Genomic DNA, 12,147 nt, shown 5'->3' with positions numbered 1-12,147 from the left:
GGCGTTTGTGGCTTGGTTGCCATCGTGCGGAAAGGGGTGAAAGCTTACGGCTGTATGGCTTCACCCCTCATGAAGAAATCCCAAAAGCTGGGGGTTACCTTTAGACCTGCCCCTGTAGCCAAGGTGAGCGCTGGCTGTGACACTGGGTGATTAACACATTGGTTTGGGAAGAGATCCCTGAGCTGTCAGCAGCCCTGAGATCTCATGATTTCCTTGAGGTCTGGGCTTCCCTGCTCTAAGCCCTTTAGAAATGCTTATTAGGTTTGTGTGGCACAGGCAATCCAGGCAATCACTGCTCCAGGACGAGACATTTGTTGAAGTAACTAGAGCGCTGTTGCATTTTATTGGGGTAGGGCAAGGGGTGGGTGGTATGGAACACTATCCTGGGAATAGTCCCAGATTAGTTTTTGAATGACCTCCAACTCACAGGAGGCCTTCCAGAGTTGAGCGTCCGAACGGAGTGGGTCCTTCCTTCTGATGGTTTGATGTTGGGCTTCCTTGCACCGTCACAGCTGACTGAGGGCTCATCTTCACAGCCCCTCCCAGTGGGTGCTGAGCTATGTCAAACTGAATGTCAGAGGCCTTCTGAGCACTTTCCCTGCTCCTGTCTCCCCAGAGAAACAGTTAAAACAGAGAGGGCCTCCACGCAAGGCCAGGAAGGCCACGTTATTAACGCAACGACTTAATTCACCCCTCCCGTATGGAGTGGGGGGTGGGGAGAAGCAGTGGGTGTTGCTAAGAGCCTGGGTGAACTGTTCTTGTCAGTGAAACTGCCTGCCCTGGCCAGTGTCACTGAATTCCTCATTCCCCCTGCGGTGGGATACCTCTCACTTCACTGACAGATGTGACTGGCTCCACCCACGGCGGACGTCTTACCTTGTCATTCCCGGCAGGTCAATCAGGCAGTAGAACTGTGGATTTGTCTCACTTTCTGTGAGAAGCACCATCCTACCCTGTGCCTTCTCACTGAAAGCATAGGACGAGGCAGGAGGCTCTCTCTGAAGGCTGTGGAAAGTGGATAACCCAGCAGTGAGAAGGGACCTCATTCTAGCTGCTGAGGCTTGTAGGACCACCTCATTACCCAGCATTCCCAGGGCTGGGCTCTTCCAGGATTGGTTCTAGGGCCACAGTGGCCTAGTGTCCAAGCTTGGTTCTAAATGCCATTGCCACATTTCCCCTCTGTGAAGCAAGCAGCTGGAAGCCTTGAAGCCCTTCAGAGCGGGGCTCAGTTGCTGCCTCAGCCTAGCTACCATCCTCCCAAGCAGCGAGGGACAAACTTCCCAAGATTACCAAGGGTCCCTGACCGCAAGGCAAGGCCTTGGCAGCCCTGGTGTCTCTGGGGCCTGCTCAGAGAGCATGATTGTCACGAGCTGTAAACAAAATTTCCTCATTTCTTCCCTGGCCTGACTGCTTTTTAAAATGATCCTTTACTTTTTTATTTGCTGGTTTTTGTGTTGAGTGTGTGTGTGTGTGTGCCACGCCGTGAGTGTCTTTACACACAGAGGACAACTTTTAGGAGCCGGGTCTGTGCTTGCACTGTGGGTTCCAGGGATCAAACCCACTTCGTCAGGGCTACACAGCATTGAGCTGTGTCTCCTTGCTGAGCCATTTGAAGGGCGTGGGCCAGACGACTTTTGCAAATCAAACATTCCTTATGGCTTTTAATGTTCTGAATGTTTCAAAGTCTCTTGGGAATGTGAACCCCTCTCCTGTGTGACACATGGGCTCATGAGAAGCCCTGGCTCCAGGTGGCTTCCGTCACCCCAGCACTTGAGAGCTTACGAACCACGCGTGGAAGCTGGGACTGATTTTCCTCTCTTACCTCACCCTGTGGAGTGCAATTTCATAACCCAAAGCCTTGTGACAATTTCCTCTTCAGTCGTATTCTGTTTTTCATAACTCTACATTTCAGTGGTAAAATTATGAAATGTTGCGTTCATCCCTTGCCTTCCTGCCCCGGGAACAAATAAACTATGGCCTTGAGCAGCACTCCCACAGCCAAGCACTTAGTAATACGGTTCTAGTCTAGCATGCCACGTTTTTCAGCTTACGTGTTAAGGAAGAATGTGTGGTGCGCTGATGACCTTAAAGATAGACCCATTTTCTATCTGGCCAGAGGTTCCACACGCCCTTCTCCACCTGGTAGCCACTGCATGCCTCTGTCAGCCCCTAGGGTCTGAGGGCTGGGACCTCTGTTAATTTTTCGAATTTGTGGAAATCCATTTAGCACTGCCTAGGAGCTTATCTTTGAGTCATGACGACTGCCAGAGTCATTTTATTTCTCAACTGTGCCCTTGACGTTGTGGGCAAGCTGAGTTTTGTGTTTCTTAGAACAGGGCAGTTGAGAGGCTGGCTGTCCTCCAATCCCAGAGCAGGAAACCAGGCCAAGCCACCAGGCAGGGCCGAGGGCCCCTGATGGAGCCATGGGGACCCATCAGACCTACACCACAGCAGTTGAAGAGAGCAGACGCTGAAGTCTGGGGGGTTCTGCTCAGGTCCCTGGCCCGCGGCATCTGGCTTTCCTCCTGCTCTGGGTCTAAGCTCTGAGCATCCCCTGCCGAGCTGCCCACACAGCGAGTCCAAGGACAAACAGCTTTTCCAGTGGTGGTGACCGCTGGCCAGCAGGCTTTCATCTCTGCCCCCTGGTGGCCATCAGTGGTTCCCCTCATCCTGCCTGGGCTCCAGGGCAAGAGCTGAAGTCCTTGAGGAGCCCTGTTCTCTTGCCAGGCTGTGCCGTCCACCCTTTGTGGTTGAGGCAGGCAGGTGACCAAGGAATTGGGCTGAAACCCCAGGACACTCAGAACAGAAAGAAATGTGCCTTCCTGCTTGTTTATTACAAGGACTCAAGGCGTGCACCAGCGTTCTCCTGAACTGTTTACCCCATTATCAAAACATTGGTCCAAGCAAGCTTTTTTCTTGCTAAAATGTCCAGTCTTCTCTTTCCTTTCACATGGATTAATCATAGTTTCTTTTCTCCCTAGCCCATTAGTAATGCTGATTTCATTGTTCCTGTTGAAATCGATGGGACTATACATCAGGTAAGAAATCAGGGCTAACCTGGAGTTCCAGCAAGCACTTTCGTCTCATAGCCACATTCCCTGTGAACGCCATTTCTAAATTCTCATTTCCAGCCACAGGAAACAAACTCTGTATGATAAATACAGTAAGCCAGGTGTGGAGGCAGAGGCGCTGGAGCCTTGAGTCTGAGGCCAGCCTGGTCTACAGATGGAGTTCCAGGACAGCCAGGGCTACACAGGGAAACCCTGTCACAAGAGCCAGAAGTAAATAAACAAGTACAGTGGATGATTTTCTGCGTCACACACAATATAGTTTTTTTCTGTTTGGTTGGTTGGTTTGGTTTGGTTTGCTTTGGTTTGGTTTGGTTTTTTGTTTTTGTTTTGTTTTGTTTTTGCCAGGCTTATGGAGAACCTTTTCTGCTCATAAATGTTAGATGTGATTGGGCTTCGATTTAGACTTTCAAGAGTTTCATACAGCCCCTCCTCATACCCACCACTGGCTTCACATCCCGTTAACTCCCTCTTGTGACTGTTTTGGGCTTCTCTCCTAGCATGCGACAGGAAAGTGCCAGTCACCCCCTTATGGGGCATTCTTGGGAAAAGATGGCCACTTTGATGCCAGCTGCCCCGGTGTGATCTTCTGGACCCATGTGGTTTTCACCAGTGGCTCTTTAGCAAATACTCAACCGCAGAGCGGAGGGAGAGGGTGTGCTAAAATCAGCCGGCTACTGTGAATGAAGATGTCACGGTCAGCCGCCATGAATCCTCTTCCGTTGTTTTGTTTTGTCATCTGCAAGCTCTTTTGGAAATGGATTCATTCATGAATGCATTAGAGCGTGGTAGAAAAGCTCACCTTGGAGGTTAAAGCAGAGGTAGCTTTGTCGGATCTCCCTTAGGAACGATGGGGCCATCTCCGCTGTTAAACTCCAGGCCGCAAAGGGAGAGTCTCTGGCTGTGTATCCCGGGAAGGCACCTCTCCTGGTTCCTGGGCCACACAGGATGTCATTTTACTCGGTGATGCCAGCAGGGCACCTCACCTCTTGAATGCAGCGTTATGACAATCCAGGATGTGCAATCAGCTGTTCTAGCCACCTCATTGTCCTGGCAGAGAAACTGAGGCTTAGGGAATGGGTTGGCTCAAGGTTATGTATGCAAAGTCTCCAGATAAGAATGCCTGACTCCTAAGCCAGGGCTCTTTTCCTTAGCCTTGGCTTGCCCTCTCTCCCTGACCCCCAGCTAGCTTTCTGGCCTATTCTTCAGGAAGCGGGACCCGGGAAGGTGGCGGCGCCACGCTTCTCCATAAAGTCCGAACTCCTGGCACCTGGGCATTTAACATTCACGGCGCATCGGCTGAATTAGCTCAGCCCTCAACAGGCGGTTAGGACCGCTGCACTGATTACTGTGGCTAGAGTTGCAGTTATTGTGATGAAGCACAGGCGGGCTGCCCAGTGATGTGGAGAGGAAAATAATCCTCCACCACATGACCTCGAGCCAGCCTATAGGGTAGGAACCACCCCTGCTCCCCGGCCCCTTCTCTTTGGCAGTGGACACCCCCCCCCCCCGGGCAACCCCAGGGCTGAGATCAGAAATTCTCAAGGGAAGGAAGGCGCAAAAGCAGGAGGACCAAGGCCCTGGCGAAGGCCGTGGCCTCGTTCAAGTAATCCAGGATAGGCTGTGCAGGTCCCAAGGGGCCTATTCTTGGTTACTTGCACGGGGACGCGGGCCTGGACGCCGGCATCCGGGCCCGGGACCCTCCTTTCTGCCAAAGGCGCCAACGTCAGTTTCCCGTCGGCCTCCAACTCTTTGCACATAGCCAGGCTTGTTGTCCAAGCATTCCTCCCAGGGACACAGGACCAGAGGCCGCACCCAGTCACTGGCACCAGCACCAGTGAGAGCTGTGAGCAAAGCAGGCACTGCAGCTGCTGCAGCCGGCTCTGCCCAGAGTCCCAGCTCAGCAGGGTCCCGTCCAGACCACACCCATTCCTCTGGCCTCAGCGAGCCAGGCCTCAGATCCTACCAAGTCTTTGCCCTCCGAAGCACCTTTTTTCCCTGGCATGCTGCAAAGCAGTTGTTTCCACGTGGGAATTCTGTCACCTACAGTGTGTTTTCCTTGCATGTGGTCCAGAGCCTGGGCCCCTCCCCTTCACAACCTCCCTGCCCTGCTCTGTCTACTCTGAGGCCTTGTGTGCTGACCTAACCCTTCACCTTCCGCTGCTTCCGCCAGCCTCCCAGGGTTCTCTCCTGCCTGTGATCGGCTGGGCACACAGGCTTTGGCCCCCCACGCCCACATTGCCAGACCTCCAGGTCTCAGCCATCTTTAATGTGTACCCCCTACAGCGAGTTTTGTTGTGTTCGCTAGCTTCATTGAGTGTGTGCTCCAGACTGAGAGTTCTGTAAGGCCAGGCCTGCACCCAGTTCAGTCTTGCAGCTGCACCCAGCACAGCACTGTGGCCTGCTAATTACATTTCGTTTTAAAGGGCTAGCTAACTGTGTGGAATTTATTCAAGTTCTGATTGTTTCCCGGCTTTGCTTTCTCTCTCATCTCCCAGTTCCCTCACGTTCAAATTCATTTAGCCTCCAGAAACTGGAGTCTGTGTTAGATGAAGCCAGCTGCCTGTAGCCAGCCTTGGCTAGTCTGAGCAAAAGCCCGCTCAGACCCCCAGCTGTGGGAAAGACCCCAGTTGCTCTCCAGTGCTCTCTGCATGCACACCCAAGCAGAGTGACCTCCACAGTTTCCAAGTGCATTAGCCCCAGGCCTTCTTATGGGGTAGGGGGCGGGGCATGCAGAGTTGAAGGCAGCAGTCAGCCCTCGGCTTCCAAAAGTACCGAGGCTGCGTCCACACAGGGGCGGACTCCCAGCAAGTGACAGGCAGCACGTGGGACGAACGAGCAGCTTTGCATGAGTGGGGCACATTGGTGCCCCACGTGCCAGCCCTGAAGATCCCCACCCGAGACAGCATGGCCAGTGTCCCTTTCTCTTTGTGAGGGTTGTCTGCACTGAGACGTGGAATCTAGTTCGGGGTCAGCAAATCGTGCCTAGGCCTTGCATCAGGAGGAGGCCCCCTGGCAGCTCTTCCAAGGCCCAGGCTGTCTCCAGCTGCCGTGACTGACAGCTCTTGTCTCCTACCCTTGCAGGTGTACGTGCTGAAGCGGCCGCACGTGGACGAGTTCCTCCAAAGGATGGGGCAGCTCTTTGAGTGTGTCCTCTTCACAGCCAGCTTGGCCAAGGTGTGTCCTGCTCCCTGCTGCAGACTCCCAGCCGCCATCCTTACCCCTCCACCCCCCACCAGCCCCCAAGCTGCCAGGAGCCCTTTGTTAAGGTGGGGGAAGCTATTTTTACGGTGACAGGTTCCCACCCCAGATGGGATGGATGCAGGCCATGAGCGCGCTGCCAGGCTGAAAGGCTTCGGGTTACCATGGTGACGGGGAGCAGTTGGAACAAACGCGCCGTGAAGTTGCTGTATGCAGCCACCTGAAACCGCTTATCCACAGACGAAATCACAAGACCTGTCCATTGTGACTGTGGGCCGGCTACAGGCGGCAGGCGTGGTGGAGCCGGGTGTTAGAGGCTCTGTGGCCTTGGGTTCAGTGGCCACAGGTTTCAGGGGGGAAAGGAAAGAGACAGGTATCAAGGGTCACTAGCCGGCCTGGACTGACGGAAGTCCTGATTGGCGTGGGGAGCTGTGTGTTTTCTGCTAAGTCCCTTTACTTTTGGCACCCCAGTTTCCACTTGTCTGCTTGGGGATAACTCCATCAGCCTGATGGGAGTGGATTAAATGAAATGCCCCGGGAGAATGGCTCAGCACAGCCTCTGGCTCCTATTGGGCAGACATTTATTGAGCCTTCACCGTCTTCTGTGCACTGCTCTCGACAGACATAAGTACTGCTGTCATCCAGACAGTGTTCGTAGATGCCGTACTGTTGAAGCCAGGCAGAGCAGGCACTAGCGCATCGTCCAGGCCCTTTTTATGTCCATCTGCCCACCATGACTCTCAAGTCAGGCAGTCGGCTGGGTAGCACACCAGCATCTCCACAGCGCCTGGAGTGGCCCCAAAGATGAGTTTTGCGGTGTGCAGGCTAGCCCTCTGTCTATGCCAGAGCTCCAGGAGCAACCAGCAGCTTCCTCCTCCCTGGCACCCACATCCATCCCTCTACATATTACACCTTTGACTCAGGTCCTCAACACTGTTCTGCTGGCCGGGGTGCTCCCGGCTGGGTCTGTGCTGACCAAGGCGGGAGCCAGGTCTGTGGAGCAGTCCACTTGCCCCATCAGCTGGCCTCAGGGAGCCTCTAGGGAGAGATCCCAAACCTGGGCCTCGTTCTCATGTGCAACTAACAGAGCATGGCCTCAAGGAAAACACAATCCTCCCCGGTGGTGCCAAGACAAATTACGCGTGCAGCTTCAGTGGCGCCCGTGATAGCGCTCGGGGATGCTAAGGAACCTGAAGTAATAACCAGCCAAGTAGCAGGCGGAGGACTGCACCGGCGTGCTGGACCGAGCCTTGTTTTTCCCTTGGCGAGAATGAAAACACTCTTCCTTGGCAGTGTCCCCAGTGCTCGCTTAAACATCCTTGTTCGGGCTGTGCTTCCTGGGCTGTTCCCACCCGCCCCGCCATCTGTTCCTCTAGCCCTACTTCAGCGTCACTCTTGCCCTGAAGAGCCAAAGCCAGTTCCCAGTGTGGCCTCACGGCCTTTGCAACCTGCACGGCCAAGCTGTACCAGCCCCAGTGGCGAGCTTAGCTCAGCGCTCTGCCAGCAGCACATGAACAGTGGCCCCGCCTCCTGCTCGGGCCTGCAGGGGCAGCCCACAGACTCCCAGACCCCCACGGCATCTGCCGCTTTGTCATGTCCCCTTTCATTCCCTCGCCCTTCGTGCATGGTAGGGCTCCAAGGGGAAGAGGTGGGCCCTGCCTCAGGGGCCTGAGGTCTTCGTCCTAGAACCCCAGACACTTCCCTAAAAGATGGACTGCCAGCTTTTCAGAAAAGTGCTCTAAGCTGCATGGTCATTAGATGCTGCTGCTCCTGGGCTCTGCCTCCCTCCGGAAGTTCTTCGAGTGGAAAGGACTTTCCCACAGCCCCCGCTGCTGTGCATCCTCCTGTGGCCTCCATGACTCAGCCTCAGGTGTCTGCTGCCTCCCTGAGAGGGTAGCCAGCCCTGGGCATTCCTGGCTGTGGGCCTCACTTTGGCCTTGCTGCCGAGTCCAAGCCTCAGGACAAGGCAGTGATTAGATGTGCTGTGTGCCGCGTGCCTACTCCAAAGACAGTAGGTGAACAGTGGGGAGCTTTAAGCAGGGCACCCAGGGGATGCCGTGTGTCCCCGGTGAGCTAACTGGGCTGGGAGGGGAGGCCCAGCAGGAAATAGGAGCCTCCCAAGCTAGGAGGCCTGGTCGAGGAAGATGCATTAAAGCTAAAGGAATAGATGTGGGAGTCAAGATATTTTTGGAGAGGAAACTGACAGGAACTTCTCTGATAGATTCGATGGGAGGAGACTGTAAGAATGCAGCGCTTTCTAACATACAGGGAGAGGGAAATGACACAGTCCTAAAACACTTCCAGTTATTCCGGTGCCTTTTTAAAACATGGTCTAAGGCCGGTGAGATGGCTCAGGGGCTCAAGGCACCTGCCACCAGAGCCTGGCAGTCTGAGGTCAATCCCTGAAACCCACGAAAAAGGTGGGAGGGAAAAACAGTTCCACAAGGTTGACCTCTGACCTCCAAGTATACATCATGAACGTACACAACAATAATTGTTTTTTTAAAAAAAAGCAAATCTGGGAAGGTGGCTTAGTTGGTAACAGAATGCCCAGGCATCATCAGCGCCCACGTATGAAGCCAGTTGCTCGGCCAGCCTGCCCTGGCACTTCCAGCACTGGAGACGCAGAGACAGGAGGATCTCTGGGGCTCGCTGGCCAGCCAGCCCAGCTGAATCATGAGCTGTATGTGCAGGGAGAGACCCTGTCTCAAAACATACGGTGGAGAAACAGTAGAGAAAGACGACTGAGGGTGACCCCGGCCCTCTTCACACACACACTGTACAGGTACACTCTCGTGTCCCAGTGCACACACGTGCACACACGCACCAAAACAAGGAGGAATCCCAGGCAGTTTCTTCACTTGATCTTAGCCAAAAGGCCGAGAAGCGATCCCAGGCAGTTTCTTACAGGGCCACAGTTCTCTGCAGCTTCATCACTCTGTCTACTTTTCTGAATTGCTTAGAAGAGTGGGCCTTCCCTCCTGCTCTTACGCTTTCCCTAACGCTTCAGCATTCCCTTTTCTCTGAAGCAACCCTGCTCACCACGTGGCTTTTTTTTCCCTTCTTTTCTCCAGTCTCCTGGGCAGCTGCCAAAATATACAGCTTGCCAGACCTAGGTTTGGTTTCTGTTTGGGTTTCTTGTTTTGTTTTGTGTTTTGTTTGTTTGTTTTCCAAATCTAATAAAATACGCCAAAACAAGAAGTCAGAGCTTGATGCCTGTAATCTCAGCCCACAGGAGACTGTGGCACAGGAGAGCTCCGTCCTGGCCCGCTAAGTGAGAATGTATCTTAAACAACACCACCCCCAAGAAAGGATGTGTGTCTTGGTGTCACAGGTCACAGCTTCTGGCTCCTCCGGGTGCCTGGCCTTCACTGAGACTTTCCTTCCCTTTCCAGTATGCAGACCCCGTGGCCGACCTCCTGGACCGATGGGGTGTGTTCCGGGCCCGACTCTTCAGAGAATCCTGTGTTTTCCATCGGGGTAACTACGTGAAGGACCTGAGTCGCCTGGGACGGGAGCTGAGCAAAGTCATCATTGTTGACAATTCTCCTGCCTCCTACATCTTCCATCCCGAGAATGCAGTAAGTAGTCCCCGAGAAACGAGCTGCAGGCTCTGTGTGAGCCTGTCTGGCTGCCTGGCTGGCAGTACCACTTCTGAAACACAAGCAAGGCGACAGGGAGGCTGCTCTCCTGGGGTTGTGGGAGGACTCAGTGTGTGATAGGTGAGGCGTTGAAGCGGTGCTTGGACCTGGCCGCCTGCTCTTAGCATCAGTATGATGCTCCTCTTAGCATTTGAGCATTGTAAAGGAGTGGGTTCTTTCTGTCTGTCATTAACCTCACGGAGCGGGTGCTGCCCAGAGCTGGTTGACCTCTCAGACGCAGGGGTGAATCTCAACAGAAGGGTATCTTCAACAGGAAGGAGTAAAGTACTTCAGAAACCGCCTCCCATCAAGCTGAGCTCTGCCACCTCAGAGCTCTGCTGTAGAAGCCCACTCAGGAAGGCTCCCAACAGACAGCTCCCTGGGGCATAGCCTCCCCTGGTGCCTGCTCACCGGGGCAGCACGGCTCACGGGGCAGGAGGGTCGTGCCCTCTGCTGCTCACTGGGCACTTCAGGAAAGGAGAGGTCAGCCAGGCCCATCGGTGACCTCAGCAGGGTCACCATACCAAGAAGCCCTGGGTCCGGGTCGTTCCCTGGAAAGACACACATTTGTCAGGCACATCCCAAGCCTGCAATGAAGACACCTCTTGTTTAAGTCTAGAATTCAATAGCTCCCCTTATAATGTGGGGGGCTCTATTCAGTTAAAAGATAAAAACAGTCAAACTGCCTTACAGCTAAATAGGTCTACATTGTCAGGTGTGGTGGTACACGCCTTTAATCCAATGCTCGGAAGGCAGGTGAGCTAGCTCCATGAGTTCAAGGCCAGCCTGCACTACACCATGAGACCCTTGAAATAAGTAAATAGGTCACATTAACAAGTCAAATTCCACCGACTTTATCTGGCAATTGTCTCTAAAAGATGAGTGTATGTAGCTCCCTTCCCACACAGCTCTCAGCCATTTCTTCCATCACCTGCTCAACACCTGTCATCTCAACAGTCTTCCTACACTTGCACTGTTTAAGTGGATCTGAAAAGGCTGTGCATTACTTCAGTGAACATATCTGCTTTCCTTTGACCTTAATGTTTCTTCTTTTCTCGCCATTTTTTCTTCTCTGTCATTTATTTGTTGAAAGTCTACTAATTTGTCTTATGGGAATTTTCCACATTCTGGATTTGTGTAGTTGTTAGGAGTTAATGATTAACGTTCTTCTAGCCACTGCCTCCTTCAGGCAAGCAACTAGACTTCCTGTCTACTGTTTGATTAGACTCAGGCTTCTTTTTAAATTGTGCATGTGTATGCGCTCTCGCGCGTGCATGCATGTGTGCACACACTTTTATTTTTAATTACCTGTTTGGTTTCTGAAAGATAATATGCACGTGGGTGCACTACCCGAGGAGGCCAGAAGAGGGCATTGGATCCCCTGGAACTGCAGTCACAGGAGGATGGGAGCTGCCTGGTGTGGGTGCTGGGAAATGAACTCAGATCCTCTGCAAGAGCAGCACACGTGCTCTTAGCCGCCAAATCACCTCTTTAGATTCTTTTTAATCCTTAAAGAATTTATTTTTTTCTTTATTTTCATGCATACGTGTGTGTGCCACACACATGCAGTACCCAGAGAAGCCAGAAGAGTGCGATGGAGCCCCCGGAGCTGGAGTTGGAGGCAATCATGAGTCACTTAATGTGGGTGCTGGGAACCAAACCCAGATCCTTTGCAGAGCAGATGTCTTAACGGTTGAGCCATCTCTCCAGACCCTTCTTTTTTCTTTTCTAACAAGAATATGTCATCGGTGGGGCCGTTGACATGGTTCAGTTGATAGAGCGCACACCTAGCATGAAGGAGGCCCTGGGTTCAATCCCCAGGAGTAAAAGTAAATAAGTACCTTTTGGTTTCCTCAGATTTCTCTTTGAATCTCTTCTCTGGACTCCAAGCTGCTCTCCCCTATGCCCTGCCCTCAACATGAAGCTAAAGGGAACCCTCTCTTTGCCGCCGTAGCTTCTGAACTCCCTAGAATTGGGCATTACAACATCCACCTGGGCGCTGCTGAGCCTGGGCAGGAATCTTCTGCTTCTTTTTACACACAGCTTAGAGCAAAGGCCTTAAGCAGAGGCTGGGGAGCCTGCAGTCGGCGGTTGGCAGGCAGCCTCGGAGAAGTGTCAGGGTTCTGACGGGCAGTGGGCCAACTCAGTGCAGTAAAGAGAGCTCTGGACACGGGCGGGGAGTGGCCGTCCTTTCTGCAGCAGGGAAGCTAAAGGGGCCCAGCTCCAACGCTCTGGGG

At 53.3% G+C, this 12,147-nt stretch overlaps 1 protein-coding gene across 3 annotated transcripts in view; it reads left to right on the top strand.

Moving 5' to 3' along the window:
• Positions 1-12,147, top strand: part of Ctdspl (CTD small phosphatase like) — a 113,476-nt gene that overhangs the window by 97,861 nt on the left and 3,468 nt on the right. For all 3 annotated transcript variants that reach the window (XM_021648030.2, XM_060385076.1, XM_060385075.1), the window contains exons 5-7: positions 2,982-3,038; positions 6,153-6,245; positions 9,665-9,850. In XM_021648030.2, coding sequence (XP_021503705.1) covers positions 2,982-3,038; positions 6,153-6,245; positions 9,665-9,850 — 336 coding nt within the window. The remainder of the gene's footprint in view (positions 1-2,981; positions 3,039-6,152; positions 6,246-9,664; positions 9,851-12,147) is intronic.

The sequence above is a fragment of the Meriones unguiculatus genome, chromosome 6, assembly GCF_030254825.1.
Source record: "Meriones unguiculatus strain TT.TT164.6M chromosome 6, Bangor_MerUng_6.1, whole genome shotgun sequence".
Classification (NCBI taxonomy): domain Eukaryota; kingdom Metazoa; phylum Chordata; class Mammalia; order Rodentia; family Muridae; genus Meriones; species Meriones unguiculatus.
Note: the sequence above shows the minus strand (reverse complement) of the source record. Positions and strands in the feature narration are given on the sequence as shown.